This window comes from Vicugna pacos, chromosome 29, assembly GCF_048564905.1.
Source record: "Vicugna pacos chromosome 29, VicPac4, whole genome shotgun sequence".
Classification (NCBI taxonomy): Eukaryota; Metazoa; Chordata; class Mammalia; order Artiodactyla; family Camelidae; genus Vicugna; species Vicugna pacos.
The window spans coordinates 5,196,823-5,213,518 of record NC_133015.1 but is presented as its reverse complement, the minus strand read 5'-3'; the positions used below and the strand labels follow the sequence as shown (position 1 = coordinate 5,213,518).

The 16,696-nt window shown below is 36.2% G+C and overlaps 1 protein-coding gene across 2 annotated transcripts in view; it reads left to right on the top strand.

Annotated features, from left to right (window-relative positions):
• Nucleotides 1-3,773: 3,773 nt before the first annotated feature.
• LRRCC1 (leucine rich repeat and coiled-coil centrosomal protein 1) overlaps nt 3,774-16,696 on the top strand; it is a 29,438-nt gene continuing 16,515 nt past the window's right edge. The window contains exons 1-8 of one of the 2 annotated variants that reach the window (XM_006202365.4): nt 3,774-3,947; nt 6,182-6,387; nt 6,710-6,775; nt 7,568-7,735; nt 9,697-9,872; nt 9,975-10,184; nt 15,583-15,779; nt 16,050-16,197. In XM_006202365.4, the coding sequence (XP_006202427.2) occupies nt 3,859-3,947; nt 6,182-6,387; nt 6,710-6,775; nt 7,568-7,735; nt 9,697-9,872; nt 9,975-10,184; nt 15,583-15,779; nt 16,050-16,197 (1,260 nt within the window). In that variant the 5' untranslated portion in view covers nt 3,774-3,858. The remainder of the gene's footprint in view (nt 3,948-6,181; nt 6,388-6,709; nt 6,776-7,567; nt 7,736-9,696; nt 9,873-9,974; nt 10,185-15,582; nt 15,780-16,049; nt 16,198-16,696) is intronic. The other variant, XM_031692315.2, reaches the window with a different exon arrangement.

Below are 16,696 nucleotides of genomic sequence, written 5' to 3'. Positions count from 1 at the left end.
AGCAGATACTATTTTTATCAGAAAAAAATTTAATTCCAAAAATTATGTTTCCAAATAATATAGTAATGAATTTTTATAACAACAAGATGTTAATAATATGTTAAATTATGTTTAACATAATTTAAGGATACAGCAAATAGTATAAGGACTATATTAGAAAATATTTCACCAAAATTTAAATTTTTAAGAACTAGTTATTTTTGAAAAAAGTCCAATTATCTGGATATTCATTTTCTGAAAAGACTTCATTCTCCAAATATTTTGGATAGATAAAGTAAAACACCAACAAAACACAAATTGTAAAAATATTGTATTTGCTATAAATCTTGACAGAGAAATGTATAAACAGCGTGTGTTTGCAGGGGGTGGGGTACCCAACTAAGTAAGCATAATTCAGGAGTAATGGAAGTTTTTTCAAGGCCAGAAGTCACAAAAGGGACTGATCTGATGCAACTATGCCACTGACCTGATGTTCGGCACTGTGATCTGAATGTATTACATCATCATAAAATTTTTAAAGCTTTGGATTTTATTTTGAAAAAAGCTTACATATACTTTATACAGTTAAAAAGCAAAATGGTGGCTTACTGTATCTTGTCTGAAACATTAGCATAAAAGTGCTAGTTGATTCTAACAAAAAAAGACAAATGCAAATTACAGAATGTAATACCACCATTACATTTTGATCTCACAGGAATGTGGTAAGACACAAAAGGATATTCAAAAACTATAAAGATGAAGAAAAAGAGGAAACAACTATAGTTGCCTTATACCCTGCATCCAAAGTAGTAAACAAAGTTTATAACATCTATCTTATTCACTTCTCCTCGGGTATCTTCCTCTCTCATCAGTCCCACCCCTTTGTCCAAGCCTTCATTTTTCTCATCTGGTTTCCTGCAACTGTCTCCTAATATATACACCCACTCACAGTCTTTTCCCTCCAAGACAACCTCCACTCAGTTTCTAGACATAACGTTGTAAAACTCAAATCTAATCCTGTCAGTTCCTTGCTCCGCCATCCCATTTTCTTGCATCTCCTAATCTCACTCTCACAGTTGCTGCAACCACCGTGTCATCACCCCATCACCACCTTCCTTAAGACCAAATATCAACTCCTAAGCTGACCATTGCAGGTTCTCCAAGATCTGATTCAAGCCTAACTTTCTATCCTAATCTCTTACCTCCTCAGGCACACACAAACACACACACACACACACACACACACACACATGCTTACCACACATCAGCCTTTCTAAACACCTTAATATTTCCAGAATAGACACTATTCTCTGTGCCTCCCCAACAGTGACACCTCACTGCCCCACAGCCTGACTGCCTATCTCATGCTTGATGGCACACTCGTAAGACTGATTCCAAATCTATTACCCATTTTGCACCCATGAGGACTTCACAGATCCCATGGAAAGCAAGAAGAGCAAGGCAGGCTGAAGTGCAGTTTAAAAGTACAAAATATGAAATAAAACTGCAAAGTGGAGTCAACAAAAAGTACCGATTACAGATTATTTAGAATATGAATGATAGGCTTTTTGAATTTTAGAACTGAGATCTATAGAAACTAACAAATTTTGTTTTTGCAGAAAAAGAATTAGAAGTAAATCTGAAGGTTTCTAAGCGTTTGTGATTTTAACTGGCAAATACTATAAACATAAATTCATTGAATTATCATTTTGAAAAGACAAGCAATATTTAAGTGCTGAGGAAACCCAGATACAATCTACAATTTTTAAACTCTAAACTATAATCAATATTTTGATTGATCAGTTAAGATAATTATGATGTCCATAATTTGGAAGAAAGATGCAGTACATTTAATATCATCACAGAATAATTTATTTCTTAAATCAGTTGTTTGTCTTGGGTTAGACTACAATACTTATCCTCATTGAAAAAAAAATCTCTATTTTAATAGCTATTCAGTTATAGTGTTAGTGACCTACCAGTCATCTAACTCTACATGACATATCTCTGCCAGAATTTACTGACTTAAAACACAAACCCTATTTATGTCTATTATTTGGCAATTTGGGCTGGGTTCAGGTAAGTGCTTCTGTGTGTCCTTAGTTGTGGTGACTTGTTTCTGCTCTATATAGCTTGCTCAAATGGCAGCTCAGGCAGTCTTCCAAGAGAGAGAGCCAAAGCATGCAAGATGTCTTGAGGCCTAGCACTAGACATCTTGGGCTAGCACTAGAATTCCAATGAATCTATTGGCCAAAACAAAAAGTCATATGTAAGCCCAGAATCAAGGACCCTATAGAGTTTACACCTCCACCTCTTGTTGGAAGGAGCTGAAGACATATGGTGAAGCATGTAGTTATAGGAAACAGGGAATTGTGGTGACAAGCTTTAGAACATGATAGATACATCTAAGCAACAGGAGACTAATGACAGCTAAGTCCAGAAGTATCTTCAATGTTAGTTTAGAAAGTTAGGCCTTTATTTGATAACTAATGTTGGCATGCATAATCGATAAACAATCTATAATAAAAAAGAGTTTTATTTGAGCCAAACTGAGAACCATAGCCCAGGAGACACAGATTCGAAAAGCACCTGAATTATGTTCTGCTGGGCTACAGAATAGGGGGAGCTTATTATATAAGTCATTTGTCAAGAAGTAGGCTTGAGGCTGGCAAGAAGTAAGAGTGCTTGTTAAGCAGGGACTGGTTGGGGTCTGAAATGGTTGTATATTTACAAGGGGAGACCTTGAGACCATAAGGTTGCAGTTGGCAGCTGCTAGCCGATATTGTTTTGAAAACAGCGGTTGGTGTCCTTGAGTTTGAGAAAATTCAAGTTCTCAATGATGCGGGAATGTGTCTGAAACCACATCCACAATGGCCACCTAGCCCAATTTTGAATGCTTGAACCACAGTTACTCCATTTTGATTTTTAAATGCATTCCTTTTTCTCAATGGTTAAAGCAGGTGTATAATGCATGTATGACATAAAATAGGCTATTCTAGTTGGCATAAAGCCAAATCATATATAACCCAGAATGACTTCCCCATACCTCAACATGTGAAAATTTCTCCCATCCCTAATCAGGAACCACTACGGATTTCAGTTCAGGACAATGACAGGTTCAGAGTTGAGATATACCTTTTTTCTCCTTTTCAAAATATTCCCATGACTCAGAAAGCCATCTAACCAGGAAGGTTCTTTGACCTTACACCGCATAACCTAGCAAGACTTTGCTCAGTCATCAGTAACTTCCTTCTGGAAAACTTCCCCACCACCCACACGTCTATACAGTTGGCTTAAATGCTCCTGGGCTATTCCTAGCACTCGCACAGCAACTTTTGTTTCCTCCACTGACCTGTGACCGCTTCCAGGGACAAGAATGGGCTTCATCTTATTCCTCCTTGCATAGGGAAGTGCCTGGCACAAGGAAGGCATCCCACAAAAGTTTGTGGAATCAACAGCAGGTGCAATGGCCTGTGGGGGAATAAGTTATAGGTATGCAAGGCTACAGGTCTGTGAAAACTGCTGTGAAAGCGCTTTCAGAAGTCAGTCGCCCACAAGGTAAAAATCACACAGAAGAGCCACAAGCCAGAGACCCATTCATTCCTCAACAATCACACACCAGGTAAGGTGTTTCGCTTTACGGCAAGTTCCAAGCGTTGCTCAGTAGATACCGTAAAAGGGAGGGGAGCCCTAGGTGGGGAAGGGGGAACTTCCGGCTTTGCGACACCGTCAGGGCGGGAAAGTGCCCGCTGTCGGTTGGAGGGAGGGTCCTCGCCCCGCCCCCTCGGGCCGGACTTCCGCGCAGCCGGGAGGCGTGGTCCGGGCCCTCGGACCCAGCGCTGGGCGCCGGTTAAGGCCCCGCTCCCCGTCGCCGGGGCCATGGAGGCGCCGGTGGAGGCGGAAGTCGAGAATGAGGACGGCGACAGCAGCTGCGGGGATCTGTGCTTCATGGACAAAGGCCTGCGGAGGTAACGGGCGCTCCGCGGCCGGGGGCGGCCCGCGCACGGCCGGGCAGGGGCCCCGGTGGAGCGGGGGCGCGGGCGGCTTTACCCGGGCCGCACACACAACAGGCGTCTGGCTGTTGCCCGTCCATCTCCCCCGAGACTGTGCTGCCGAAATGCCGGGTCGAAGGAGCCCTCGCTCCTTTCCTCCGTGGACTTTTGCTCCACATCCTTTCTACCAGCCTTTGACCATCTTTTCTTCGCTGGTTCTCCTTTCTTTACTGGTCATTATTCTTTTGCTTGCTCTGTAATTGCTCGTCTTCTCGGGTTTTGTCTTCTCCCTCCTCTGTTCCTTCTCTTACCTGGACGAAAAGTGGCAGTGCAGAATCCCTGGCGGCGTGAAGCGAGGATTTGCTGCCCTTCTTTGGTTTTGCTTTTGTTTTCTTTACTCTCATTTCTTTACTTTTCCCTTGCAGGGCACTGTGGTACATATATTCGTATACGTTTTGCAAATACTAAACATATCGCATGTAGTTCACTGTGTCCCTCTATCGTGCAGCCCGTATTTGTTTACAGCATACTAGGCTCTTGGTTCTGCGTTGCTAATTGGTCCATGTCTACCTTTTCACGCTCACCTTTTACGTTTTTGCAGTTACACCCTGTGATTAGCCATACCAAGCTACAGGCACTTCCACAGTAGGCTTCTCTGTGCCTTTGCACATACTGTTCCTCTGTTGCCTGCCCTCTGTGCACAGCTTACTTATGATTAAAGCATCTTGTCCTGGATCTTGATCGAAAATTTGACAGAAAACCCTAGGAAGATGTTTTTCAAAGGAATATTCTTATTTAATAATAGCTACCATTTACTGAATGCCATCTGTTTGTGCCTGTTACTTATCACTAATTCTGACAATTCTGCAAGGTAGTGATTTTACAAGTGACAAATCCGAGATCAGGATCTTTATAACTTTCCCAACTTCATATAGGTAGTGGATTAAGTTTGATTTTAAAACCATTTCTGTCTAATTTCACTATCTGCCTTTTCTACTACACCACATTATCTGCACAATACTAATTTCCAGAAACTTAAATGTTTCAGAAAATAAACAGCTGTCATTAAGAGCATGTGTTAACAGCATAAGGTCTGGCACTAAATAATAACTCAGTAAATGACACAAGCTCGATAACTGGAAAATATTTCAGTCACATTTAGAGATTGCTAGTTTGAAATTTAGAAATGCTTTATCTTTTTCTGCCAGAGGTTCTTACGCACTTCAGTCTGAAGACTGCATAGAGAATGTGCTGAATGACATATTCAAATTGTTTTTGTGTTTTAATTTTGAATTTGAGATTCTTAATGCTAACTTGGAAGCAAACCCAGATTCCTTGTTTTCCCATTACTCCCTGACTGCCAGATTTCTCATTTTCCAGCTATCAGAGTTAAGAGTTCTTACAGCTTTACTGTAGCTGCTACAGAACATAGAAAAGATGCCCGTGACATTGTGTCCCCTAGTTCCAGCATCTTTGAATTATATGCACCTTTGTTTATATTCCTGGAACTCTATCTTCAGGAGAGGTTCCAGTTAAAAAAAAGCAGTAAGTGAGAGAATGAAGAAATGAGTTCCATTTAGAGGAGATGCATTCCAAATGTCAGCAAGGGAGAACAGGGACTTTCACTACAAGTAGCAATAACTAGCGGTTTATTTTGAAGTCAGCTACATTCTGGGTTAAACAGATATTGCAGACAGTGAAGAAAATAAGGTTCTAAACTCCAGTGCCAGACCTGTATTTATACTGGCTCAATTAGGTACCAACTGGTTACACTGTGAGGATTAAGAGATCAGAGGAAACTGAGGTTTAGAGAGGTTAATTCATTTACTCAACACAACAGCAACAACAAAAAAGTGGCAGAGTACAGATTTGAACTAGGGTATTATGATTAGAGGGACTGACTTTAGAAATACCGCCTTCACTGTGTGCTGATGACTTTATTTGTATATAAAGCTAGGAATAACCAGTGTCACTTGCCTCTTTTGATTGGGCTCTTATTTATTTAAATGGTCCAAAATACTGGGTAATTGTAAGAAGCACTGTACCTTATGAGACATTTCAAGGCTACTGCAAGTAGGAAGGATTTCATTATAGAATGAATAGAGCACATGTTTACTATCTACATGCTGTTTGGTTAATTTTAATTATTTGGTCATGATTTTTAAATCCACTTTTTGCTTGTTTTTGACTATATATATTTTCTTTTATAGCATATCAGAGTTATCTTTAGATTCAGCCCTTCATGCCATCAATCTCCATTGCAATAACATCTCGAAGATCAAAGCCATTGATCATATTTGGAATTTACGACATTTAGATCTGTCATCTAATCAAATAAGTCAAATTGAAGGGCTAAACACACTGACAAAACTAAGCACTTTAAATTTGTCCTGCAATTTGATCACAAGAATAGAAGGTTTGTAAGTGATTTTCCTGTAATATTTTGCATAAGGGAGATGATTTAAGTCTATTTTTCACTTTCTTCCTAAAAGAACGGGATAAATATTATAAACTTTTCAAAACTCACCCTAAAACTCATTATACAAAAAGTTTTCTTCTAGAAAAGTTACCAACTTTTTAGAAATTATTTTGCAAAATACTAATAAAATTGATTTCACTATTATCAGACTGTAGATTCACTTCAAAGCAGTCTGAAATAGCACTGTAATACTATATAGCTCTAATTAATTGATTATTTGACTCTTAAAAAGGCTTTATTTTATTTTATTTTGTTTTAGGACTTGAAGCACTAACTAATCTTACTAGACTGAATTTATCTTATAACCACATAAATGATCTTAGTGGTAAGTAGATACACTTTTGTTTTCTACAGTGCTGAATGTTTGCCACATGTAATGAGTTAGACTGAGCCCTGCATGTTGAAGAACTGAATAATCCAATTTTTGACCAAAAATCTCTTCTAGAGAGTATTTTTCAGTCATAATTATTTTTTTGTTGTTGGTACCAAAGCTATAGCTGAATAAAAAACTAGGAATAAAAATTAGAGTAATCAGTGACAGAAAAAACTTGGTTAGAAAGGATCTATTTTCAGAGAATAATGTTTTAATCTTAGATAATCAGTATACTGTTACATAGAGAGGAAGGGTTCCAACAGAACTTTTTACAGTGATGAAGATACTCTGTGCTTTCTGGTATGGCAACTGATAAACAAACGTGGCCTTTGAGCACTTGAAATGTGGAACCAGGGAACTAAATCAAATGGATGCAATCTGTATTTATTTTATGCTCAAACCAATGAAATTGGAGTGTTGTTAGCTTATGTCTGCTAAATTTAAAAAATGATGCGTTGATTCAGAGCCTTAAAGCCATTGCTTTATTCTCGTTCTCATTTAAGTGCATGAGCCTGGGGAGGTCCACTTGGGGTAAGGCCTGAAAGAGATGCCAAACCTGTGTTTCTTCAAAATAATAATTGACTTCATACTAATACCCTGTTCATTAGATGTAGCTCTTTGCAGCAAGGTCTTATTAATGCTGCTTCTTTGCCTCTAGAAATATAACCTATATAGAAGTTATTTTAAATTACTTATTAGGAAAAAAATTCTTTTCATACCGCAGCAGTAATTTTTCTGTTGCAGGTTTGATGCCCCTTCATGGAATTAAACATAAACTTAGATATATTGACCTCCACAGTAATTGTATAGATAGTATCCATCACCTGCTTCAGTGTACAGTAGGACTGCACTTCTTGACTAATCTTATTTTGGAGAAAAATGGAGAGGATAATCCTGTCTGTCATTTACCAGGTATGAACAATTAATTTAATATGTTTTGTAACAGTTAATATTCCAAGCTACTTTTTTTCCTGCAACAGGTATTCATGACCTCCTGTAATTTGTCGTAAGTTTTGCAACTTTTTATTATGTATTTGGAAAAACATAATCACAAATACATTATTTTGTTAAGACAAACTAAATTGCTCTTAAGAGGACTAGAAGATGAACCGGTAAGTACTTCTGTTTAGACAGTTTTATATTTGATAAGTGAATGCCTCATAATTAAATTGTTTATGATATCTTCGAACAGTGTAATACTCAGCAGCCATAAAAAAAGAATATAGAATTTCTTTAGTTACTGATAAGCAATTATCTCCAAGATATACCACTGTTAAGAGGAAAAATAGCATGCAAATTGCACTGTGTGTAATTGCATTTGTGTGCAAAGGATAACATGTGTGTCTATGTTTGCTGAGTAGATATATAAAATATCTAGAAAGATACACAAAAGACTGATAATAATGGCTAGCTCCAGTTTTGGGTAGGTAGGGGTCAGGAAATGTAAAAAGGGTAGGTGAGAATCAGGAAACGTTAGGAAAGCTTTTTGCTATGTACCTTTTGAATTTTATACCATGTGAATGTGTTATATTACTAATAAAGAAATTACTTTTTAAAAGAACCTAAAATTAATGTGATATATAGGAGTTGCTGCTGAAATGCCATTTGATCTTATTTAGAATTATTGAGGCTAACAAAGCAGACAAGACTGCCATTTCTAGAACTCATCCCAAATTGCATAACCAAACAATATAATGCAAACGTAGAATATGAATATACATTTTAAAGATCTGTTTGGGTAGAAGTTGGCTACAGAAGCTCCATTCTGTCACAAAGATGCAGCCATGAGAAGGCTTCTCTCAGAATGGAAACCTGTTTGATAATTTTATTTCACAGAAGAATATAATAGATTTGAGATCAACTGCTTTTCTAAGCTCATGTAATGATAGAGTCTCCCTGAAAAATCAGGGCAGATTTCCATTTTCTGGGGAAACCCTTCTCTTGGAAGAAAACCTAATTCCTAAAACATCATTATTCTACGTTACTACCCTACAAGTTGGATTTTTTTCTGAAAATCTTGTCTCGAGAACCTCTCATTCCAATATTTTGAAACTTTGTTTTTCACTTTCTTTCCTAGATAAGGTATTTCTCTGAACACAGTTGCCCTCCCCCCAGAATTGGAGTACTTATTACTGAAATGACTTTTCTTCCCTCAAAATTTCTAATATTAGTTTTCCAGACTACTTTCTTTCTCTTGGCATTCTTCTAACCACTTTTATTTTACTTTGTTTTAAAATTACAGTTAAGCAAAATTAAAGTGTTTCTGTTAGCCTTTAACACCAAATTAATGTTAATTTGCCAGATTTCTCGTATTTTATTGTACTTACAGAAAATAAACGTATTCGTAAGTACTTAATAAATTGCCCATTTTAATCTTAGTTATATGTAATTTAAGAGAAGAAAGTGGAGATGTTTAAGTTTGTTCATGCTTATGGCCTCACTAGCAAAATTCTGGCTCTCTAATTATTTCTCTCTTCATCCTGATTTATATTTGTAGTAATCATATTACACATAAACAAGAAAAGTTTGGCTTCCTGTCTAGAATAAATTGCTGCTGCTCTCATGCACTTAAAGCCTTAAAGCAGTTTTATGAAAGATAAATCCAGAGATGAAGATTTTAACTTTCTGACCTTCCTTCATCAGGAGGGGTTTTTGTGAGGTGTTGGGGGGCAATGTTTTGTTTGTTTTGTATGTAATGATTGTGTGCTGGGGAAGAACTAAGTCGTTTTTTATTACAAAATTATTAGTTATATTCCAGGACTAATTTTATCATTCAGGTCATGTATCTGGTAGTGGTAAATTTATTCATTCCAGAAACAATTAACCTTTTTTTTTTAATGCTTGAGTTTTCATTTGAATGATTTGTTCCCAAGGGTACAGAGCAATTATGCTCCAGACTTTGCCACAACTTAGAATCCTAGATTGCAAAAACATATTCGGTGAACCAGTCGATATGGCAGAAATAAATTCATCACGTCTGCAGTGTTTCGAAGGCCTTTTGGATAATTTAGCTTCATCTGATTCTCCCTTAAATATAAGTGAAGATGAGGTATAGTGCTGTTTTTTTTCCCCTAATGTTAAATATATCTTCAAATTGTAATAAGTAAGTAAATGTAAATTTGAAAGGTTTTGGTTTGTTTCTGTGTCATAGATCATTGACGGTATGCCAGTGGTAACCCCACCCATCGATGAGATAGCTCCCTTGGATCAGTTTGCAAGCACACCAACAGATACTGGTTTGACGTCCTTGATATCTGGGTGCCCATCTTCTGAGCCAGAGAAAGTTAATCATGAGAATGATTTTCAGAATGAGATGAAACTTCAGAAATTAGATGATCAACTTTTACAGCTTCTCAGTGAAGTAAATATTTTTCCTAGTTTTTGAAGCAATGTGTTTGTTGAAGAGGAAATAGTTAAGAAAATGTAAAATAAAAATCAGATACAAGCTAACCAACCAGAAACAATCTATGTTTAATGGATTGGTGTGTGTGTGTTATTTTTTTTTTTCCTTTACAGAAATAGGATTCTGTCATAGTAGTAGTGATAGAAAAAGGTAACATACCTTTTTCACTCATTTTCCTCAGTGTCCTCCCTCAAATCTTCACTATGTAGTTCCTTTTTGGTTCTGCTATATTTCACATTATTTCCATCCACCCAACTTTTATTTCAAGTAAGCCGAGAACTCTTTGGACTCGGTGCTTTTTAACATACAGAGTGTGTGAGCTACTTCTGGCCTCTTCCTTTTTTCAGTTGTTTTATAGTCAAAACTACTTCTAGAACTTAGAGCTAAATGGCGAGTTATTTTACATAATTCCTGCTTCAGTTACTGTCTGCAGCAGACCCTCGCCAGATTAATCTGTGCTTTCCTGACTAGTGATCCTTTTTTTACCCCTGCTACTGGTTCTCTGGTTTTTAGAGTCTTCTTTGAACTATGCGGATGATCTCTAATTCCTACAATTTACTGCTGTTTGAATCTCCAACCTTCTCTCTGGCATTCTTGTTCTGATCTGTAGTGACCGTTTTTTTTTTTTTTTGAACACCATACCTCCCAGTATACACGAATTTTTTTCTTCATCCCCTGCTTGGATATAGGGGAGAAAGATTACAGTGTAGGCCCAAGGGGCTGTTAGTCAAAAGTGATCCTGGGTTCAATCCACAGTATCTCCATTAAAAAGAAGAAAAAAGTAAGTTTGACCCAGAAATTTGTAATTGAATTTTAATATTAAAATTTTTTTCTCCAAATGGGGATGGATAGTGGAAAATGCTTATGGAATGATTATGGTTCAGTGGGTTTTTAACCATGCTGAACTAATACCATAGCTGTAACACTAACAGCACTTGATAAACGAGGTCTGCCTTAGGCGAGAGAGTGAAGAAGACAATAAGGGTTCCATGTGCCAGAAATCCCTGGAGACTTCAGCTTGGACCACAGAGGTGGACAGTGGAACTGGGACAAGGATGCTGGCATTTATATCCTTTGACATCACTGGTAGCATATTACTGAGCTGTTACTGCTCATCTCCTCAGGCTTTATCTTCCATCTTTTTCTAAAGGCTGACTCTTCTCCCAGTGTCAGAACTTAGATTTAAGCTTAGCTTAAATTTGCAGTGAACTTTGCAGCTTCTCTTGTGCCATCATTTCATTCTCGTAACAACACAAATCAGGTAGATAGGGATTAATATATCATTGTTCTTATTATATAGAAAAGAAACTCAGAAGTTTATCTGGCAGTCCTTGATTGTAGTGAGGCAGAGCTGAACTTCAAACCCTAACCTGATATCCAGTCTGGTATTCTTTCCACTGTCATGCTTCTTACTTAGCGACAATTCTTCCTACTTTATAACCAAGAATAGGAGTCTAGCTGTCTAGGAGGGAAAAGATGACTTACTGCTATACATGTAAAAATGTTCAGAAGGACTTCTTGTTTGCTAACTTATTGGTGTAAAGGGTAAACATGCAATTTGAATTTCAGTTGATAAATACACCTAAATTATAAGTGAAATTGTAAAGTTACTGAAAATGTGCTACAATATAATGACAGTTATTCCTCTTAACTCTTGGACTTAATAATTATTTATACTGATTTTTGAGAATCCTCTCTGTGAAGCTGTTTTGTCTAAGTTTTCTTTTTTTCTACCATTTTATTATGAACTTTTAAAACCTTACAGCAAATTTAAAAAAATTTCTTAGTAAATACCAGTATACCCACCAACTAGATTCTACCATCAGAATTTTACACTTATTTCATATGTCTATCCATGTATTAATTTATCAAACTATCTTATTTTATGGCACATTTCAAAGTAGATTACACATATCAATATACTTCCCCCTAAATACTTAGCCCTGTGCATCATTAACTATAGAGTTCAGTAATTGTTTAAGTTTTGTTTTGTTTCGTTTGCAAGAAACTTTCTGAGCTTTCCCAAAGTGGTTGTTCAATTTTATTTTCACCAACAATTCATGACTGTTCAGTTGTTCCACATCCTCGCCAGTGTTTGGTGTCAGCATTGATTTTATTTAGCCATTCTAGTGGGTGTATACTGGTATTCATTGTGATTTTAATTTGCATTTCACTAATGATCAGTGACTTCTTCACGTGCTTATTGAATATTCAAGTATCTTTTGTGAAGTATACTGAGGCTTGTGTCATAGCCCAGCCTACCGTCTGCCTTGGTGGATGTTCTTTGTGCACTTGAACAGAACGTGTTTTCTGCAGTTGTTCAGCCAGGATGGTTGATAATATTTTCAAATGATTCATGTCTTTACTGATTTTTTTGGTCTGATTCTATCAGTTGCATGTGAGGTGTTAAGTTCTCCAACTATGATTGCAGATTTGTCTATCTCCCCCTTTAATTCTCTCAATATTTGCTTTTTATATTTTAAAGCTCTGTTACTAAGTGCATTCACATTTATGACTGCTTCGTCTTGCTTTTCAACTGACCCTTTTATTATGAACTGTTTATCTTTGTCTCTGGGAATATTATCTTCAAGTCAATTTTATCTAATAGTAATATTGCCATTCCAACCTTCTTATGCTTATAATTTGCATGATAAATCTTTTTCCATCAACCTGCCTATTTTAATAACAGCTTTTATTGAGCTATAACTCACTTACCATACAATTCAGTGGTTTGTACCCATTAGCAGTCATTAACATTTCCCACCAGCCCTAGACAAGGACTGATCAGTTTTCTTTTTCTATGGATTTGCCTGTTTTAGAAATTTCATTATAAGTAAAATCATACACTATGTTGCCTTTTGTGACTAGCTTCATTCAATTAGTGTAATTTCAAGTTTCATCCGTTTTGCAGTATGGATTAGCACTTTATTTTTATTGTCAAATAATACCCTGCTATATGAATACACCATGTTTCATTTATCCATTCATAATTTGATGGACATTTGTGCTGCTTCTACTTTTTGACTATTATGAATGATGCTTCTGAGAACATTCATGAATAAGCGTTTATGTGGATATGTTTTCCTTTCCGTTGGCTGTATGCCTGGTAGTGGAGTTGCTAGGTCACGTGTTTAACTTTCTGAAGAACCAGACTGTTTCCAAAGCAGCCGTGCCATTTCACATTTCCACCAGTAGTGAATGAGAGTCCATTTTTCCACATCCTCACCGACTTGTTACTATGTGTTGTTTTGATTATAGCCATCCTGCTGGGTACAAGTAAAAGCTCATTGTGGCATAGGCTTTTAACTTGTCTATGTCTTTATATTTAAAGTGAGTCATATGTGGGTGGGTCTTGTTTTTTAACTCAGTCTGGCCATCACTCCTTTTAAAGAATCCATAACCCATTAAAATTTCCTATAATCATTGATAAAGCTGGATTTAGGTATACCACTTTATTGTTTGTTTCATGTGTGTGCTTTTTGTTTTTTCTGTTTTTTTTTTTAACCTTTGGTTGAAGTTTGTTTGTTTTTTTAACAATTCAATTTTAATTTATATATTGACTCCTTGGTCATACTTCTGGATACTTCTGGGGTTTGGGGTTTTGGTGGTTGCTATAAAATAGACTATTCAAAGTATACTTGCTAATACTATCTCGTGCCTTATAAACTGTAGAGCTCTTGAGTCTATTATGTTTTGTTTTAGTTGTCATTGTGTAGTTCATTTGGATGCATTATAAACTCCATAAGACAATATTTTAATTTTTGCTTTAAAGAAATTAAGATTTTAAAATGTTTAGAAGTCACTTACTACTTACCTATGTATAAATCAGGTATGATACTCTGTTTCTTCCTGAGGAGTCTGGTTTCTGTATGATATTCTTTTCCTTCAGCCAGGACATCCAGCCTGAACTTCCCTTAGCAAATCTTGTAGTAGACATCTGAAACAACAAACTGTCTTCATTTTGCCTTCTTGAAGGATTAGTGAAGGACACTTTTGCTGGACATAGAATTCTGGATTGACCATTTTTTTTTCTTTCAGTGCTTTCTCCTGGCCTCCATAGCTTTCAGTGTAAAGTTAGCATTAATTAAATCCTTGATTTCTTGTATGTATGTGTCATTTTTCTTTGGCCGCTTTCAAGAATGTGTCTTTACTTTTGGTTTTCAGCAATTTGGCTACATTGTGCTTAAGGATGATTTCTCTAAACATTTTAAATCTGTAAATTTATGTCTTTACTCAGTTTGAGAATTTTTGGACATCACTGCTTCAAATATTTTTCTGTCCCGTTCTGTCTTTCCTCTTCTGAAATTCCTTTTAGACCTTTGGTAGTCCCACAGTTCCCTGAGGCTCTGTATGTTTTATTGACTCTTTTTCTCTGTATTCTTCATATTGAATAGTTCCACTAAACTATCTTCAAGTTTACATATTCTTCTGTCACCTCATTCTATGTTAAGTCAGAACTGCGACCAGTCAATTTTTATTTCAGATGTATCTTTCAGTTGTAAAATTTCCATTTTTAAAATAATTGTTAGCTCTCTGCTAAATTTCTTCTCTTCATTCATGTTAAGCATATACTTTATATCATTGAGCACAGTTGTAGTTGTGGTCACTCTTGTAAAGTTCTTGTCTGCTTATTTAAACATTTGGGTCCTCTCAGGTAAGGTCTCCATTGATTGCCTTTCTGTTGAGACTAGGTCATATTTTCCTGACTCTTCTACGGTAAGTAAATTTGGATTTTGTCCTGGACATTGTGAGTATTATTTGTGGAGACTCTGGATATTGGTATAGGCCTCCAAAGAGTGTTAATATTTTTTGTCGTAGCAAGCATTTAACTTGATTTGACTTGAACTATACATTTATCTCTCAGGCAGCAGTTAATCGCTTTTCTGTGTTACTGGGCTTCTTGCGGTCAACTCCAGCCCAGCTCCAACTCTGACTCTTCAGACCCAGAAGTCTGTGGTTTTTCCACCTGAGTTTTAAGACTTCCTGCACAGTGCTGATTTTGATATGTTCTTAGACTAAAAGCCATAAAGCAGAAATAACCCTTTCTGGTCATTTTTCCAAGTGTCAGCTCCCCTCTAAACTATGCCTGCTTTTGTTTGCTTTCCAGGACCTACACGTGGTTTTTGTTGTTTTTTTGTTTGTATTTTTCCCCTAGTTTGTAATTATTATCTTGAGAGAGTTGACCTCGTAGGAGCTTGTCCAGACCAGAAACTGAATCCCCTGTCTTTAATTCCAAGCATACTTAGTTTATAAATCCTTAATCTTGTAAAAAGTTGTAACATTTTAGAAAATGTTAGATTATGTCCTTTTATACTGAATTAGACTTTTAGCAAACTTTGTTGTTTTTTTTTCCTAGACTTCTAATTCTTTAATAGATAATGTTCCTGAGAAAGATCTCAGACCAAAAAGGGATACAGATATGACTTCTGAAAGTGACTATGGAATCAGAAAAGAATGCAGTAGAAAAATTCCTCGAAGATCAAAAATCCCATATTACTCCAAAACTATTCAGACCATTAAACACCACAGTAAAAACAACAACCCTTTTATAAGGTACTTCTTTTAGTTCTAGAAATTCAAGAATGAAGTTAATACTGCTGGCGTCTTCCTTAAAACTCTCTAATGATGGTTTTTGTTTTTACTTTTCTAAGCTCAAATATTTGACTTTTCAGCCTTGTCAGTTCATATTTGGTCAGAAGTTTCATATAAATTTATATAAAAGGACCTCTTTCTTTGTGATAGACTGGCATCACCTATGTTGTGAAAAATAGCAAAAGTATTATACATTTCTTTGGGTTATTTCCTATTTTTTTTTCTTTGCAGTTGTAATCGTAAAATGAAACAGCCTTTCTTTAAAGAATTATATGTAAGATCATCTTTAGTGAACAGTAATGTGTTAGAAGAATCAGAAGAGCAGAAGACTGAAATGATTAAAGTAAACGGTGGTAGCACAGAAGATACCACTTACCGGGTATGATTTAAGAGATTAAGAAAAACTGAATGTGAATAATGTTGGTTTCAAATACAAAGTTAGTCCCAGAAAAATAATACATGTTTTTATTAACAGAAACCCTGTTGTGTAATTTTATTAGAGTGATGAGATTAGGTTATGTTTCCCTTCTTGATTTCAAGATTTTGTGTCACTATTTTTGTAATTTATAACGGAATAGAAATCACATATTTATTTCAGATTCCAGTGAAATTTTATGCTTGTTACATGCTTATAGAGGAGAAAACAGATCTAAATTTTCAAATTCTTCTTAAAGCAGTGAGTCCTAACTTTTGAGTCTCTGACTCTTTCAGATATCTATGGAAATCTATGGGTCTTCTCAGAGAAAATTCTTAGAGAAACTCATAAAATGTGTGTAATTTCGGAGTTTTTATGAACTCTCCTGAAATACAATTTTGGACCCACGGGTTCTAGATTAAAAGCCATTCACAAATTTTAAATTTTTTCAGTATTTGCCCTA